This window comes from Schistocerca piceifrons, chromosome 4, assembly GCF_021461385.2.
Source record: "Schistocerca piceifrons isolate TAMUIC-IGC-003096 chromosome 4, iqSchPice1.1, whole genome shotgun sequence".
NCBI lineage: Eukaryota > Metazoa > Arthropoda > Insecta > Orthoptera > Acrididae > Schistocerca > Schistocerca piceifrons.
The window spans coordinates 655,391,344-655,405,969 of record NC_060141.1 but is presented as its reverse complement, the minus strand read 5'-3'; the positions used below and the strand labels follow the sequence as shown (position 1 = coordinate 655,405,969).

Here is a 14,626-nt window from a genome sequence, read left to right as displayed (position 1 = left end):
GGTGTTGCTGAGCTTTCGACATACCCCTGTGGATGTCAGAATGATACATACTGATTATACTGACTGACACTCAGAATTCTCCCCATTGGCTCATATGTACTTAACCAAAGAGGTGTTGCACAACGAATAACTAATAGGACTAGGATAGCCCTAGTAAAAATGAGGCATGTGTATTGTACCTCACTAAAGATAACAAATAGGGTGGCCATATAACCACGAAATTAAACAGTGGGCCACGTTATTCCCTGTTTATTACAAATTTGCCTGCTAACATACTCGAACAAAAATAACAGATTATTACAGGATCTGTTTGATCACAAGAATAGAATAAGAAAATTAACTACTGTTGACATACATCAGCATTAATCTAAACTTGACCTCACTGGCATAAAATGAACAATTTAGGTGAACAGGGAAGGGCCATAATCTACATGTCATGCAAAAAATTGCAGGATTATGACTCGCACTCGAGACACCAGCTCTGACAATGGCTGCGATGTTGGCGCTACCTGACTTGAGTGGTTAGTTTGTCTCACCCCTCATGCTTTCCTCTGAAAGGCGGGCTGTAACTCCCCGTGTGGTTTCGGTCTAAACACAACTGGTCACTGATCTGGGCCACTGCATGCCCTCTGCCTCATCACATACACAACAAAACTACAAAGAAAATTACATGCAAAAGAGCTACTACCAAAGAGCAGGAATTAATATAAAAATTGATAGCTTACTTCTGGCAATGACTGATGTTTTTAAATACGAGGTTTAACTATTTCGTTAATTGCCATAATGGAACGATGGAATTATAACACCAGATCCACTAATTGTCACTGCCTACTCCATCATGGTATGGAGGTCTGAAGATGGTCAAAAACTAACTGAAACTAATTAGCACAAAATAAATCTTTTTTACGGCTGAGACTGTTAGTATTTATTTTTAAATACTTTTTACCAGACCAATATTCTCCTCGAGAAATGTTCTCAAAACTTACTGCATCTGGTGTATCTACCACACAGTCCACTGCTATCAGTAAGGAAAATCTGCACACCATCAACAGTATTCAACAAGTTGTGAAATAACTTACATTAACTTAACTTAAATCCAGGTAAAATCCATTACATGACACATCCAAGACGACGAATGTGTTGGTCAAATTAGCGTCATCCCGCACCTTCACAACACATCTTTAATTGTTCATTTAGTGAATTCAGTCCCTAAACTCGTTGTTAGTTCCAAAATGACAAATAACCTCCAATAACTGATGGTTTTTAACAATGCAACAAACAGTTGGAGGTGATTTGATATTTTCATTTCCTGTAATCACACTCATCATAGATGATGTAATTGTCTAAACCTGTATCATGATGTCTTGCTGTGAAGGCCCCTTAGTTCTGCTGTCAGTCAAACGACTACATTTAAATCTCAGCTCTTCTCCTCTGCAGAAAGTAAAGTAAAACAACAAACATTCTTACATCGACTCCGTGGATGCTGCTTCACACAGCCCTCAGGTGCCTTAAGTTTCCCCACTTGAGCCTACTCACCGTCGTTGGCAGCTGACATCTGCAGACGTGAAAACATTTTTTCTCAGCGACGTGGAGTACCAATGTTGCCTAAGTTATGTCTGACGTAAGACGGACGCAGAAAGTATATTAACTCCACTCATATGTAGTATATAGTAACATACTCCTTTCTCTAATCACTATAAGACAAACTGAGTATCATTAATTAAGTATTTTAATTAAGTATTTCTTCTCCAAAAATTGACCTTAGGTGTTGCTGGACTGTTTGAATAAAACGTGTCTGCTATAGTGTGTTGGAAAAAACAGACTCAAATAAATAATGTGGAGTGAAGAGGATGCTTATTAAAGCAAATTTATTTTTCATACTGCTGGAATTATATCTAGGGTCAACATTGAGGATAAGGACTGCCTTGTATCAAACTGTAAGAACACTAAAGTTTGGAGTAATCCATTTACAAATGTCAAAAAGCAATTATGTAATTATTTATACTTAATAGAAATTTTTACGCACTTCCCCATTTCCAAGTTTCACAAATGGTAAAAAAAACCAAGTGACTAGTTATGCCTTCATCTTTATGTACCTCACCTAAAATACAAAGTCAGGAACGTCGAATACCCATGTTGTAAGGTGAGTATGATGTAAAACATGTAGGGTCTCGTCTTGTTATACTAATTCACCTTTTGCAAATGGATGTAATAACTAAATGTCTGTATGCTATTTGTGAAACGATGTCATCTAATTGCTAATTTTCCCACATGATGTATGACAGACCTTTTCGAAGTGCCATACTTACAATTTTTGGGCTTATATGGCTTCGCTATGATAGCGCCGACTAGCTGTATTTGATGTAAAAAGTAAAGTACCGTAAAATACCTGCCGTCTTACGATGTACCTACGATGGATAATGAGCAAATTGAAGGTTTAAAACCATTACAGAGCAACTTGTTGCAGTGCACATTCATATCATCAGACATTTTAATCAGAGCGGCAGAGTTCAACATCCACATTACTGCACACAAGTTTACTGACAAACTGTTGTACATCCTTATACAGCCATTAATGATAGTGTCCTTCTCTATTACTCCTAGAAATGCAATGTGCAAAGTCTCAAACCGGTTGCCTGAAGAAAAAGGCAGTTCGCTTGTCCCAAATGTACTGTACTGACAATATATACAAACAATTATGTAAGAGTGTAAAACACTTACGAAGGAAAGTTGCATATTCAGGTTGCCTTTCTACATGTTTTTAAAAAAAAATATTAATCTATTTTAGACCTTTCTTCATGAGAAATCGCTACTCTCATTAGCTAAAGTACATTAGAGGTGCGTTTCAGTTAGATTAGGACTACGTTTTTACTTTTTCTGTACAAGAAGTTTGTCAGAGTTCTGGCTTTTATTAAATGTGAAATACAGTACGTAAAATCAGCGTATAAGCTATGTTTTGAAATACAATCGGTATAATCGTAATAACACAGCAGCAGTTTTGAGAATTCATGTAAATTTATCTGAATATATGTGCTGCTTTTAATTCCGCTACTCATGCAACTTCCAACTATATGCATTATATTGCTCATTCAGCCATATACTGTAATTGCAGCTTATCAAGTTTTTGTGGTATATCTATAGAAACTGTTTGTTCCTTGAATAACTTTGCTCTGTCAACTCTTTACAGTTTTTTTTTCAAACATCTCAACAATATTACTTGTCTTTGCCATTGTGACATTTGGAAAGAATATATGAGTACATAGAAAAATGTATGCAGTTTTTTTCCTAAGTTAGAAGCTAATACACTTTATAGTATATGAAGCCACATTTATTTCATGGTATAGTCCCCAAGGAATCCCATGCAGATATGCTCTAATACAGTTTCATAGTTGCCGGAAACATTAATCGGAGGCATTTTCCTCTTTTTCATACCTATGAACGTGAAATAAAATATCCTATATGTGATCAAGATATCAGAACTGTAATCAGTCCATAAAGAGATTCTGAATACCAAATTAAATATGTTCTTTGACTACATATTTGCAATTACAGGACTATACTCTTTAAAATGTCTGGTGATAATAAGCAAGTGAAAGACAGAATGGTCACAGATAGCTCCAGTCTTCATGAATATAGCTAGTTACAAAGTCTTTTTTTGAAATATTCCAGATTTTACTATTTATTGAAATTTAAATAATTAGTAAATTCTGATAAAAATATATTTGGAATTTAGAGTCTAGTTTTATAGTAAGTTATAAAACAAATATCGAAGAGAATTCAAAACTTAACTCTGTGATAGTGGCGTGTAACTCCAGCAGTAAGTCTAATGAGAGAATTTATATGTGTCACAAATGATGAACAGCACAGTACAGAAGTTTGTATGGTTAGCCATTTGATGTCAGACTGTAGCAACTGAAATGCTATGGGACACATTTGTATGCACCTAAAGTAAACAAGGTACGTATCTAAAGTTTTTGAAGGTGGAATGTCTATTGGTTGGCTACTCATTTCACAATCCTTTTATGTTACTTCACCTAATACAAATGCCTGTCACCTTCATCAATTTCATATTCAATTATGTGTACGTCATCAGGCTTTCTGGACAGAACTGAGAGGCAGATTATCAAACGATCCGGTACTGTGTGCTGTTCCTTTCAGTGCCAGGGGTGTTGAACTATTTCAGCATTATTTGACGCACATTAACTAGAATCAGAGTCCCTAGTATTAGTGTACGTTGTTTTGATAGCTTATAAGCAATGTTGGACACACATTTTCCGTGTTCCTTTGACGATGTTCAAATTAAACTGTCGAGCACCATTTAAGGAAATAATTGGAGCTCTGTTTCCTAGCAATGGTGCTACAAACAGTTAGTCGCTATTCTCACTTAGTTTGTGTGCTGCAAAGAACGTTTGTTGGGATGGGCGAAGAGACTTTTTGTGCAAAACTTTGGTTTTTTATTCTCTTATGCAACATTTTTGGTACTGCTCCACTTACCTTCAGAAAGAGAAACGGAAAGCTCCGTGTGTCCACAACTGGAAAATTGTATAATATTGTATTGGCTTTATTGCTACTGGTTACAATACTTCATGAAATAAGTGTGTGGACACGAGAAGTTTACAAAATGAAAGGTCTACTCAAGTTTGTACATGTCTGCAATCTACTTCTTATAGTTTTTACAGCTTTTATCGCAGTGATAAGAAGCTCAGTTTTGGGACAAAGACACGTCGACGTTATGGTCAGCAAACTTTTATCGGTTGATGCAATTCTGTGTAAAAATGTTGAAAACGAATACACTGCTGTTGCCACTGTTGTGCGTCGACTGCTTGTTGGAACGGTCGTTTATTTAACATTATTGTGCGTCCTTGCTTCGTACAACCATGGGCACTTGTCTTATTTCATGACAACAATGCATTTGTGCTACGTCGCAAGAAGTACGGTCATCCTGCAGTTTTTTACCTTTAACATTATCCTGCACAGAAGATTTAAACAGCTGAATAAGTATATGCTCCAGACGCTAAACATTTCTACGGAGAGTGACCTTGATTGCATGATATCATCCTTGATGACAATTTATTCGAAAAATAATGTGTTCCGTATTCATGGTGAGACAACTGCCTCACATACACAAGAATTATCGCGCAGGAGGAGAACAGATATACATCTGAAACGGAATGCGGCTTCACATGTAGAGATGATGTTGAAATGTGACAGCTGCGTTCAGTTCGAAGAGCTACAGAAGGTTCATCATATTCTTTACGATTTGGCTAGAGATATCAATGCAGCATACGGATTACAAAACTTCGCAGAAGTAACGACGTCACTTTTTAATGTTATTCTAAATATTTACATAGCAGCAGTTAATTTCCTTCATATAGGAGCACCCTGGTTTGGTCAATCTAAAACAGAAGGTGTGCGCCAACTTTTGCCATATGTGTTGATGTCAGTGTGGCGCTTGGTAATTATAGTGTACAGCTGTGATGTGGCCATCCAGGAGGCCAACCGCACAGAACAGCTGGTCAACAAGCTGCTACTGCTGACGACACTTGGCACCTGTGGCCATTGGAAAGGACTGCAGAGCTTCGCCCGCCAGATAGCTCGCAGTCGACTCCATTACGACGCTTTAGGACTTTTCTCCCTTGACCGAGTACTGCTGGCGAACTGTGTGGCCACTTTGACGACGTACCTCGTGATTCTCGTCCAATTTGGCTTGTCTGGAGACAACAAAACATATGAAGTTCTCAACATGACTGTAACTGACAAAGTGCCCTTCAGAATTAAATCGAAGTGAAACTTGAGTGAACGTGAATAGCTTTACTAAGAACGGTACTGCATTTAGTAGCTTAAAAACTTTTTTTACTGTCATAATTAACTTAGTTGCATCCTTTCTGTGTTCTGTATTGACACACGCATATTATGAAATTGTTCTAATTTCTTTTTCAGCACTGGCCACATCTTTAGGAGTATACATTAGTTGTGAATCATCTTCATGCAATGCTTAATTTCTGTCTTTATTCTATGCCCATTCTGTAAACGCGATTTTTAAGAGAATTACATCTGCCTTCTCTATGTAAACTGTGTAAACGTAATTCAATGTTGGTTCATGTCTTATCAGTTTACTTCCTTTCATCTGCAGACAGAGACAGGAAAAAAGTGCGAAAACCTCTCAGTTACCAATACATGCAGTATGATTTGCAAATTCCCAGGTAATTATTGTCTGAAGAGAGTTTCACTTCTCATCTGTTAGCTGCACTTTCTTTTTATTTACGTTGGACACTTTTCTTATATATTGAATGGTTTCAGCTCCTTATACATCTGCTGCTATATGTGATTGACCTTGGATATCAATAAATTGTTTTTTTGTGTAAATAAGAACAGCATCGATGTATGGTACAGTAACAAATTAAGTTTTGGTTTGTTCATTATGTATGATATTTTCTTTGGTGTAATATGTTACTTACGGTCTTTAACAAGGGTTGCAATGGTAGGGATACTCTTACAGAGGAAGTAAAAACTATTAATGATCATCAGCACAAAAAATTAAAAAAAAATCTACATACACAAACACACACATACACACACACAAACAGTATGCAGTTCCACATCTTTCTCATGAGAGTCTTTAGAACGTTAGAATGTCAGAGTTTTCATCCAGCGAACAGTTGTCATATTTTAAATCCAGCTGCTGCAGTGTTATAGTTTCCTTCTTTCCCTTGTACCATAGTTTCATTATTATATGGAGACTTTCTTACAGGGAAACAAAAACACGTGGAACTGATGAAACTAGTAATACAGACTTGGCATCTAACAGCAATGCAAGCATTCATTATATACAAACCATATGCACACATAGGGTGCAATCAACTCAGGCACACATACACAGTATGCACACACACACACACACACACACACACACACACACACACACAGACACAGATACACACACACAGAGTGGTCAGAAACAATCTGAAAAACTTGTAAGTGTGTTGCGGGATAGGCTGAGCTGAGAAATAAATAACTGTAAAGAAAAAAATCTGATAAGCTGCGCCATTTCCGGGTGATTTAGTAGTGAAATTAGCGAAACAGATTTTGCACCCGGAAATTCAATCACTTGCATGCTTTAAAAGGCAGTAATGCACAGTCATCTTGTGGTCTGTGAGTTATTACTAGTTAAAATGTGCCGTTTTCGGAAGCGATATATGCAAGCTAGGTGAAAAAGAGCTGTGTTTCTTCGGTCTGAGGAAACCAACGAGGACGTGTTTGGCCACACCACCTCTGGCATGCTGCTTGAATTTGTGTACGTGATGATGTGATTGGCTAACGTCAATGTTTAATAGCACGGAAATTTATCGATTTATATATATATATATATATATATATATATATATATATATATATATATATATGCCCATTGTGTAAATACGTCTTATAAGAAAATTACATGCACCATCTCTATGCAAACTGTGTAAACGTAATTCAGTGTGGGTTCATGTCTTATCAGTTTGTATCTTTTCATTTGCAGACAGAGATAGGAAAATGTTTGGCATTATATATATATATATATATATATATATATATATATATATATATATATATGGTGTAGACAGCTAAGACAGGCCACACCAAATTTATCGAGAGTGAATAAATACATCGAGGAGTGAGTTTCTGTTTCTGTCAAGGTATGGTGGACAGTATGGGGAATTTCCTGAGTTTTGCAACTACCTTTTATCGATTATAGTCACCGAATTTTGGTACCTACCTCGTTTTTATTTCTTTTTTAAATATAACTATAGACTTTTTTCTATAGCGTTTCAAAGAAGCTTCTAAGAGAACTTCATCGGCGTAACATGTATGGGACCGATAAAATAATGTCAAGATAGCCGCGCTGCAAACCATAGTTTTGCCATCTGGAGGAGAAGCTCCACAAATGTCTGCCCTATTACTGCAAATGTAAGCAAGCACATAACTCAGGTTTGGTTATCATCGCCGCCAGACCAAGTGCTCAGTAGGTGGACCTCAAGCGTTACTAGACACTATCAAGTGATTTGGGAGCAACAATATTTCATGTTGAATTTCCTTTGAAGATAATGTGAGCACACGTCCATGTTATAAGGTATTTCATGCCTTCGGAAGTCGTCGATGTTTCGGAACAGACCTCTTGTTGTAATGTTCGTCACTTATAAAAGTACAGAGTGTTAAGTTTGGTGAGTTTGCAGGCCATTTTGGTTTTCCTGAACGACTATTCTAGTGCCTTCCAAATGATCCCTTAGGAGGGTCTGATTTTAGATCTCTGGAATGGGTGAGACATTCGTCTTATTGATGCCACACTTATTGCCTTATATACAGTGGAATATCTTCCAATAACTGTGGCAGCAAAATGTCTTAGAAGCTCGAGATACTACACTGTGTCTCACTAAAGCTCTGGCACAGTGAATTAGAATGCAGGATCCGTTGTGTATGCATCCATGCATATACTCCAGAATTACTCGAAAATGTCTGGAGGTAAGTATACACCTATATCCATATCAAGGTTTGCATAATCACCTAAATCGGAGATGCTTCCTCGTCCTAAACTCTCACCCCCTACTCAAAATCCGCCTCTGTTATGGCATTGCCTTTAACATTACTGGAAAACACAATTATGTCGGGCAATATGCTGTCACTGAGTTTGACCATCGAATCCAGGTATTTATGTGGGACACCCCTTTTTTCGTCATGAACTGGAACTTAGCATCATAAGGGTGTACAGTTAGAGTGAGGTGCATGTTGTCGTGACACATTATTACAGTAAATTTCTGAAGCAGTTTGTGCATAAATCGTAGATAATTCAGGAAACTAGCTATACTTCTCACATCAACATGCACACCAAAAATTTTTTAGCCTGCTATCCTGTTTATTGATTCCTGTTAGTGTGCTACATCAGTTGTTGGTGCGAATCTATTTGTTGCACAGAATTAATATAGTGCGTTTTTTTTCAAAATTAAGGGAGAGTCCATTCTCAGAGGACCATTAGACAGTTCTGTGCATAAATATCACTAATAATATTTTCTGTTGCCTTCTCTCTAATGGGATTTATTCTAACAGCAGTATCATCTGCAACTAGTTTCAGTTTTGTTTGTTGAAGGTTAAGTAGAAGGTAAATGTAAATGTGTATGTGGCTATGGCTTCCCGTCAGATGGACCGGTCACCTAGTGCATGTCTTATTTTAATTGACTCCAATTTGGCGACTTCCACGTCAGTGAGGATGAAATGATGATGAAGGCTACTTGCATGTCGATGAGGATGAAATGATGATGAAGGCAATACGACACCCAGCCGACCTGGCTGTCAATCTAACCTCAGATTCTCGCATGGCATTCTGCCGTGCTGACAACTCAGCTATGGAGGCGGATAGTAGGTCATTCACATATATAACGAGTATGAGTGGACCCAAAATTTCCCCTAGTAATTAAAGCTTCCTACCTTTTCAACATTGCTTGAGTTATTGAGCACAACTGTTATCATTCTCTTTGTTAAGAATGATTAAAACCAATTTTGTGTAAAGCCATCAGTTTCATGGCGCTGAAGGTTTCTAAGATGATCTGCACCATCAGTCATTACAGAAAAGTACCAAACTGGTTAAATTTCCTAACTAAGGCTTGTATTATTCAGTGGGTGAATGTGTAAATAGAATTCTCAGAACAGCATCCCTTTTGGAAGCCGAACTCTGATATGTTAAGTAAATTATATCTACCTGAAAGTGAGGCTACTCTTAAGTACGTTACCCCTTCTAATATTTTGGGAGCACATGTCAGTAAGGAGTGATACTCATTTAAATCTTTCTTGGCACCTTCAGTATAAATCGATTTAACAAGTTCATATTCTAATCTGGAAAGACTCTCTGTGTCAGTGAGTCACTACATATATCATTGAAGACATTACTTATTAAATTAGAAAAACGTTTCAGAACTCCAACACCTATTGAACATAATTCTATAATTTCAGTGAAGGTTGTTGGTTCTCCTTCTAGTCGGTTAAAGTTTTGGGAAAAATGAAACGTTTTTCTCTGTCCTGTCAGGTAAGATACTAATCTGATCGTTGCATAAATCAAAATCACTCGAGTGGCTAAGTAGGAAATGAATACCATACCCCCTCAAATAAGCGAAAGAAACTGAGTATGTATTATGGTAATACAGTATGCATGCAATGTTTACTGCACCACGAAACCTGCCAGTCATGTGACAATGCTCCCTGCGTGAAGATTTTTTTTTTCTAATGGCTGCCAAAAGCACTTCATTTTACTGTGATTTGGTGGTAGGAATGTTGATGTGATAAATCACATCAACTTACCGTACAGGTTGTTCAAGCCGAGTGTACAGCCATCTTATAGGACTTCTCTGGACGGACGAACCAAAATAAGTGAGGCTTCATATTTTTGTGCGTACAACCTGATATACCGCTGCATCAGCAAGGTGTCGTTCTGTGGATATGTTATGTGAGGTAGTGGGGTTACCGTTACAGCGTGCTACAGTAACCAGAAGACGCTTTAGTCAGTTTATACATCAAAGAGGACACGCTTCTGGTTGGGAAAATTCTTAAATTCTAAGAACATATTTGCCTTGCTGGGCACATCAACGCCTACTGGATTCTATAAAGAACAATCCAGCCGAAATGTTGTTAAGTGTTTGCATGTAGAAAACACATTCAAGCACCTAGAGGAAATATACTGTCCACTGTTGTTTTCACAGCTGGATGACAATTAGGCAGAAACAATTATGTTTGACCGAGCAGTAGTGTTGTTTTACCCCCAAGACGAAAAAGAACAAATCAAAGTGATTCGAGCCGCTGACCAGTGAAACTCGAAACGTAAAGGGGTCTGGGAATTTCATTCTCTCCTGATTTACTTTTCTCCAGGCCATGAAGGAGACAGGAGTCTGGCTCTCAAATTTATGTGCGTTCTGGAGATTCATTGGGAAACATACCAGCAAATCTATGGTGTCCACAAACATGAAACATGTGGTATGGACTCCTAAAGAGAGGGCAACATTACATGGTCTCAAACTGCACAGATGGCAAAGCACGAGTGATGGTGGGGTCTCCCTTGCAGATGGGCCGCGCAGTAGGGGATGTGTACATCTGCAGCTTAAGCCATTACACAAATGCCTATCTCATAGAGCCTGTTATAGCTAGCTGGTCGTAAATAATGGTATTGACATGTTATGTCAGTACAGTAAATAATTTGATAAGTCAGCTATTTCTTTTAAATACACAATGGTTACAGGTTAATGTTGATATTACAGCATAAGGAGCGATTTATTTTCGCCTGTCTTGTACGTTTTTTTGTCTCGTTATCATGTTCAAGTTAGCTTCATTCCACAAAACACAGTGAGGCCTACACTGGCATGTAAATGCATCGATATCAGGTACTTGATGACAAGTCTGGCCGCACAAGGCATGATCAAAAATGTTCCATTTAAATTGCTTCAAAATATCTAAAGCTTTTTGGGCACTGTGACGACGAGCGTTGTCTTGCCGAAACGCAACACTGGATGTCAGTGCGAAATTTGTTTTAAATGGCCCTCTTAAGTTTCTCAACGTTTCATGTAGAAATCTGAAGTGATTCTCGTTTTAAATTCCATATATTCAACCAGCAAAACTCCCTCAACATCCCAAAAAACTATAGCCATAACATTTCTTGAAGACAAATTTTGGTGAGCATTTTTTGGTTGTCATGAAGAATTCGTATGCGTCCAAGCCATCAACTGATGTTTCGTTTTGGTGTTTTTATGTGGCACCCAAGTTACATCAGCAGTAACAATTCTCTTTGAAGAAAACCCTTGCCCTGCCATATTATAGTGCGAAAGGAAGTCTAAGGCAGAGCCCGTCCATTTGGTTTTGTAGACCTCTGTGAGCAATGAGCAATTTCAGAAACCACTAAGCACAGAACTTTTGGTAGCCTAAGTTATTAGTGACAGCCTCGTACAGAAGCGTATGAGAGATTTGTGAAAATTGTTCAGAAAGTTCGGAGATGTTGAATCTTCGATTTCCATGAACTGTTTCGTCAATTTTCTGGACAGATTATTACTCACAACAGAAACCTAACGCTCTTCTCTTCATCATAAATTTTTGCCCTACTACCATTAAAAAATCGGACCGATTGCATTACAGTCCCTCCACTCATAACGTTACGTCCACATACAGTACACAACTGACGATGAATGTCTGCTGCTGAAACATATTGCGCTGAAAGAAGTCGCATAACTTCTCGACATTCGTATTTTACAAATTTATTTTTTTTCACAACACTCACAATTTGAAACTATAACAAGCGAATGTATGAAAGAAAGACATTCATACTTTCACAGCTGGACGCTTATTGCTTCAGAGATGTGATAATGGCTGCACTCAGCGCACAAGTACTACCAGTGCACCAGAACTGTAGTTACTTTTCAGATAGCCTTGGTAGCCACAATGGTTTGTTCTTAACCATTACCATGCTGTTTTGGAGGATGCGTGAGTTCGTAGCATTACATTGCACTTCACTTAATGGCTGGATACCACACATCATTTAATTGTAGGAAGCTTCCATTCCAGATGGGTAGAGACGCGTTTAGGAAACGGTCGCCTAGCCAGTGGGAGAATTATCAGTGGTAGCCAGCGGTAGAACTGTCACTGGTTATCACTGGTAGCCTTTGGCGGAATTATCAATGTGAGTTTTCAAGATCCTATTTTTAAATATGCTGCTTATCAATTAGTACATTATAGCTGGCATACAGTCTACCTGAAGCTCATCAACCGCTGTACGTCAGGCAAATACAATACCGCTAGCCTGTTGATTACTGTAAGCTGCCAATGTCGATGGTCCAGGCTGAGGCGATCATGTCGACATTGACTGAGGTGTACATGACTATAATGGTCCAGGACAGGAGTGATTGTGACAGCGTTGGCTAGTCGGGGAAGTAATTTCCCCTCCAGATGGATTCAACCCCTATTGCAAAAAGGAAATACGTAAGTATTGCGTGTGTATTTAATGGACACTGTTTTTATACTGTCTTGAAGAACCTGAATTAGCCATTCTTGCGTTTTAGAACATTGACAATGCAATGTAATATTTACTCTGAAAAGTTTAAAGTAATTATAGAGTATATCATGATTCTTCTTTATGTAATACTAGTATTACGAAACAGTTTTCATGTTGTCTTGTTTTTAATGTAGTAGGAAGATGATTAGATTCCGTGTTTTATGTTTGTCATACAGTAAAAATATGTTTGAAGTTTTGTATGTTCTGTTTGTAGCTCAGATGGTTTGAGAATTGATTCAGAGGACATGAGTAAAGTGATTCAATGCTAAAAATACCATGTAACAATGCCTTATTTCGATGTTTGATGTGTAACATATTTTAACATTAAACACATTACTAACACAATTAGGTTTAGACAATGATTGTAAGTATGTCTCATAGCTTATGTATTGTATGATCTACTACATTAAACAGGCCTTCTGCATGGTAACTGAATCAGTGAACTGTGTAGTATACATAAGTATAAAACGGTGTTCAGCCCCATAGCACATACTACATGTGAACAAAAGAGTGTCACATGAAATATCACAGGGTTACTTGGTCCTGGGAGAGTGACAAGAAAATACTGCAATATCTGAACGCTCGAAGATACATGCTATTTATCCCGCAAATGTCTACTAACCAAATTGCAGTGAGGAATCTGGGAGATCAATACAGCCTTCTACGCATCACTCTCATACAAAGGCGTACTGAAGGACTCATTCTTCCTACGTCCCATAAGCAAATGGAACTAGAAGAAAGCCTAATAAATGGCTTATTGAAAAATATCCTCTGCGTTACACTTCATAGTGGTTTGGAGAGTACATTTGGTATGCAGATCACCTGCAGAAAAGCAACAAGTAGATGTCAAAAGGAGCGGGGCTATCCCAGACTAGTAATCTCAAGTTTACCTACTGTTAACACATAAGACTTTTTCAGTTGCGGTAAATGTTCTCAAGCAGTGACAATAAGAAGTTGTCAATCAGCAGATTAAGAGGTCTCCAGTGTGTTTGTACGCACTCTCTAAGCGAGGAAACAATTGTGTGGTCATGAAAATGCAAGTCACATGGTGAAACAGCAATTTACGGCAAACACAATCTTAATTTAGAACTTAAAGCTAATAAACTATACATGTTTTCTTCTAGGTTGCTTGTTGTCAGTTATTTTGTTAGACCTCTTCAATTATTTTACACGCACAGATGTAATAAGCGTAGGCATTGTTTATATCAGTCTTTTATAAGTGTCACTTCGTTTCGATCTACAGTCGTCTTCCCGACGAGTTGTTATGTAATAGACTTTGATAAGACCTAAGATGTACTGTAACACAAAGAACCAATTTTATTTCTGAAAGTTACATTGTCATTTTACACAACTGTTTTTGTTTTGGTTCTGTGCCAGGTAATATTATTACTTTCAGGAGTGTTCTTAGAAAATGATATGTCATGTTAGCTTAAAATTTCGTTGGATGCGTAATCTGTTTTGTTTAATGTTAGCTGCAACTGAGAGTCTAGAGTTCCGTCAATTTCTAAACATTTTTGTCTTGCTGCTAACATTACACTTACGTTTAACCGACGAAATAGTTTGCTTACT

At 37.7% G+C, this 14,626-nt stretch overlaps 1 protein-coding gene across 1 annotated transcript; it reads left to right on the top strand.

Annotated features, from left to right (window-relative positions):
- Positions 1 to 5,191: 5,191 nt before the first annotated feature.
- Positions 5,192 to 5,788, top strand: LOC124796091 (putative gustatory receptor 28b). The gene has a single exon (XM_047260176.1). The coding sequence runs from the start codon at positions 5,192 to 5,194 to the stop codon at positions 5,786 to 5,788; it is 597 nt and encodes a 198-aa protein (XP_047116132.1).
- The last annotated feature ends 8,838 nt before the right edge of the window (positions 5,789 to 14,626 follow it).

Coding starts and splice junctions, on each gene's coding strand:
- LOC124796091 (XM_047260176.1), top strand. CDS start 5,192: ATGATGTTGAAATGTGACAGCTGCGTTCAGTTCGAAGAGCTACAGAAG.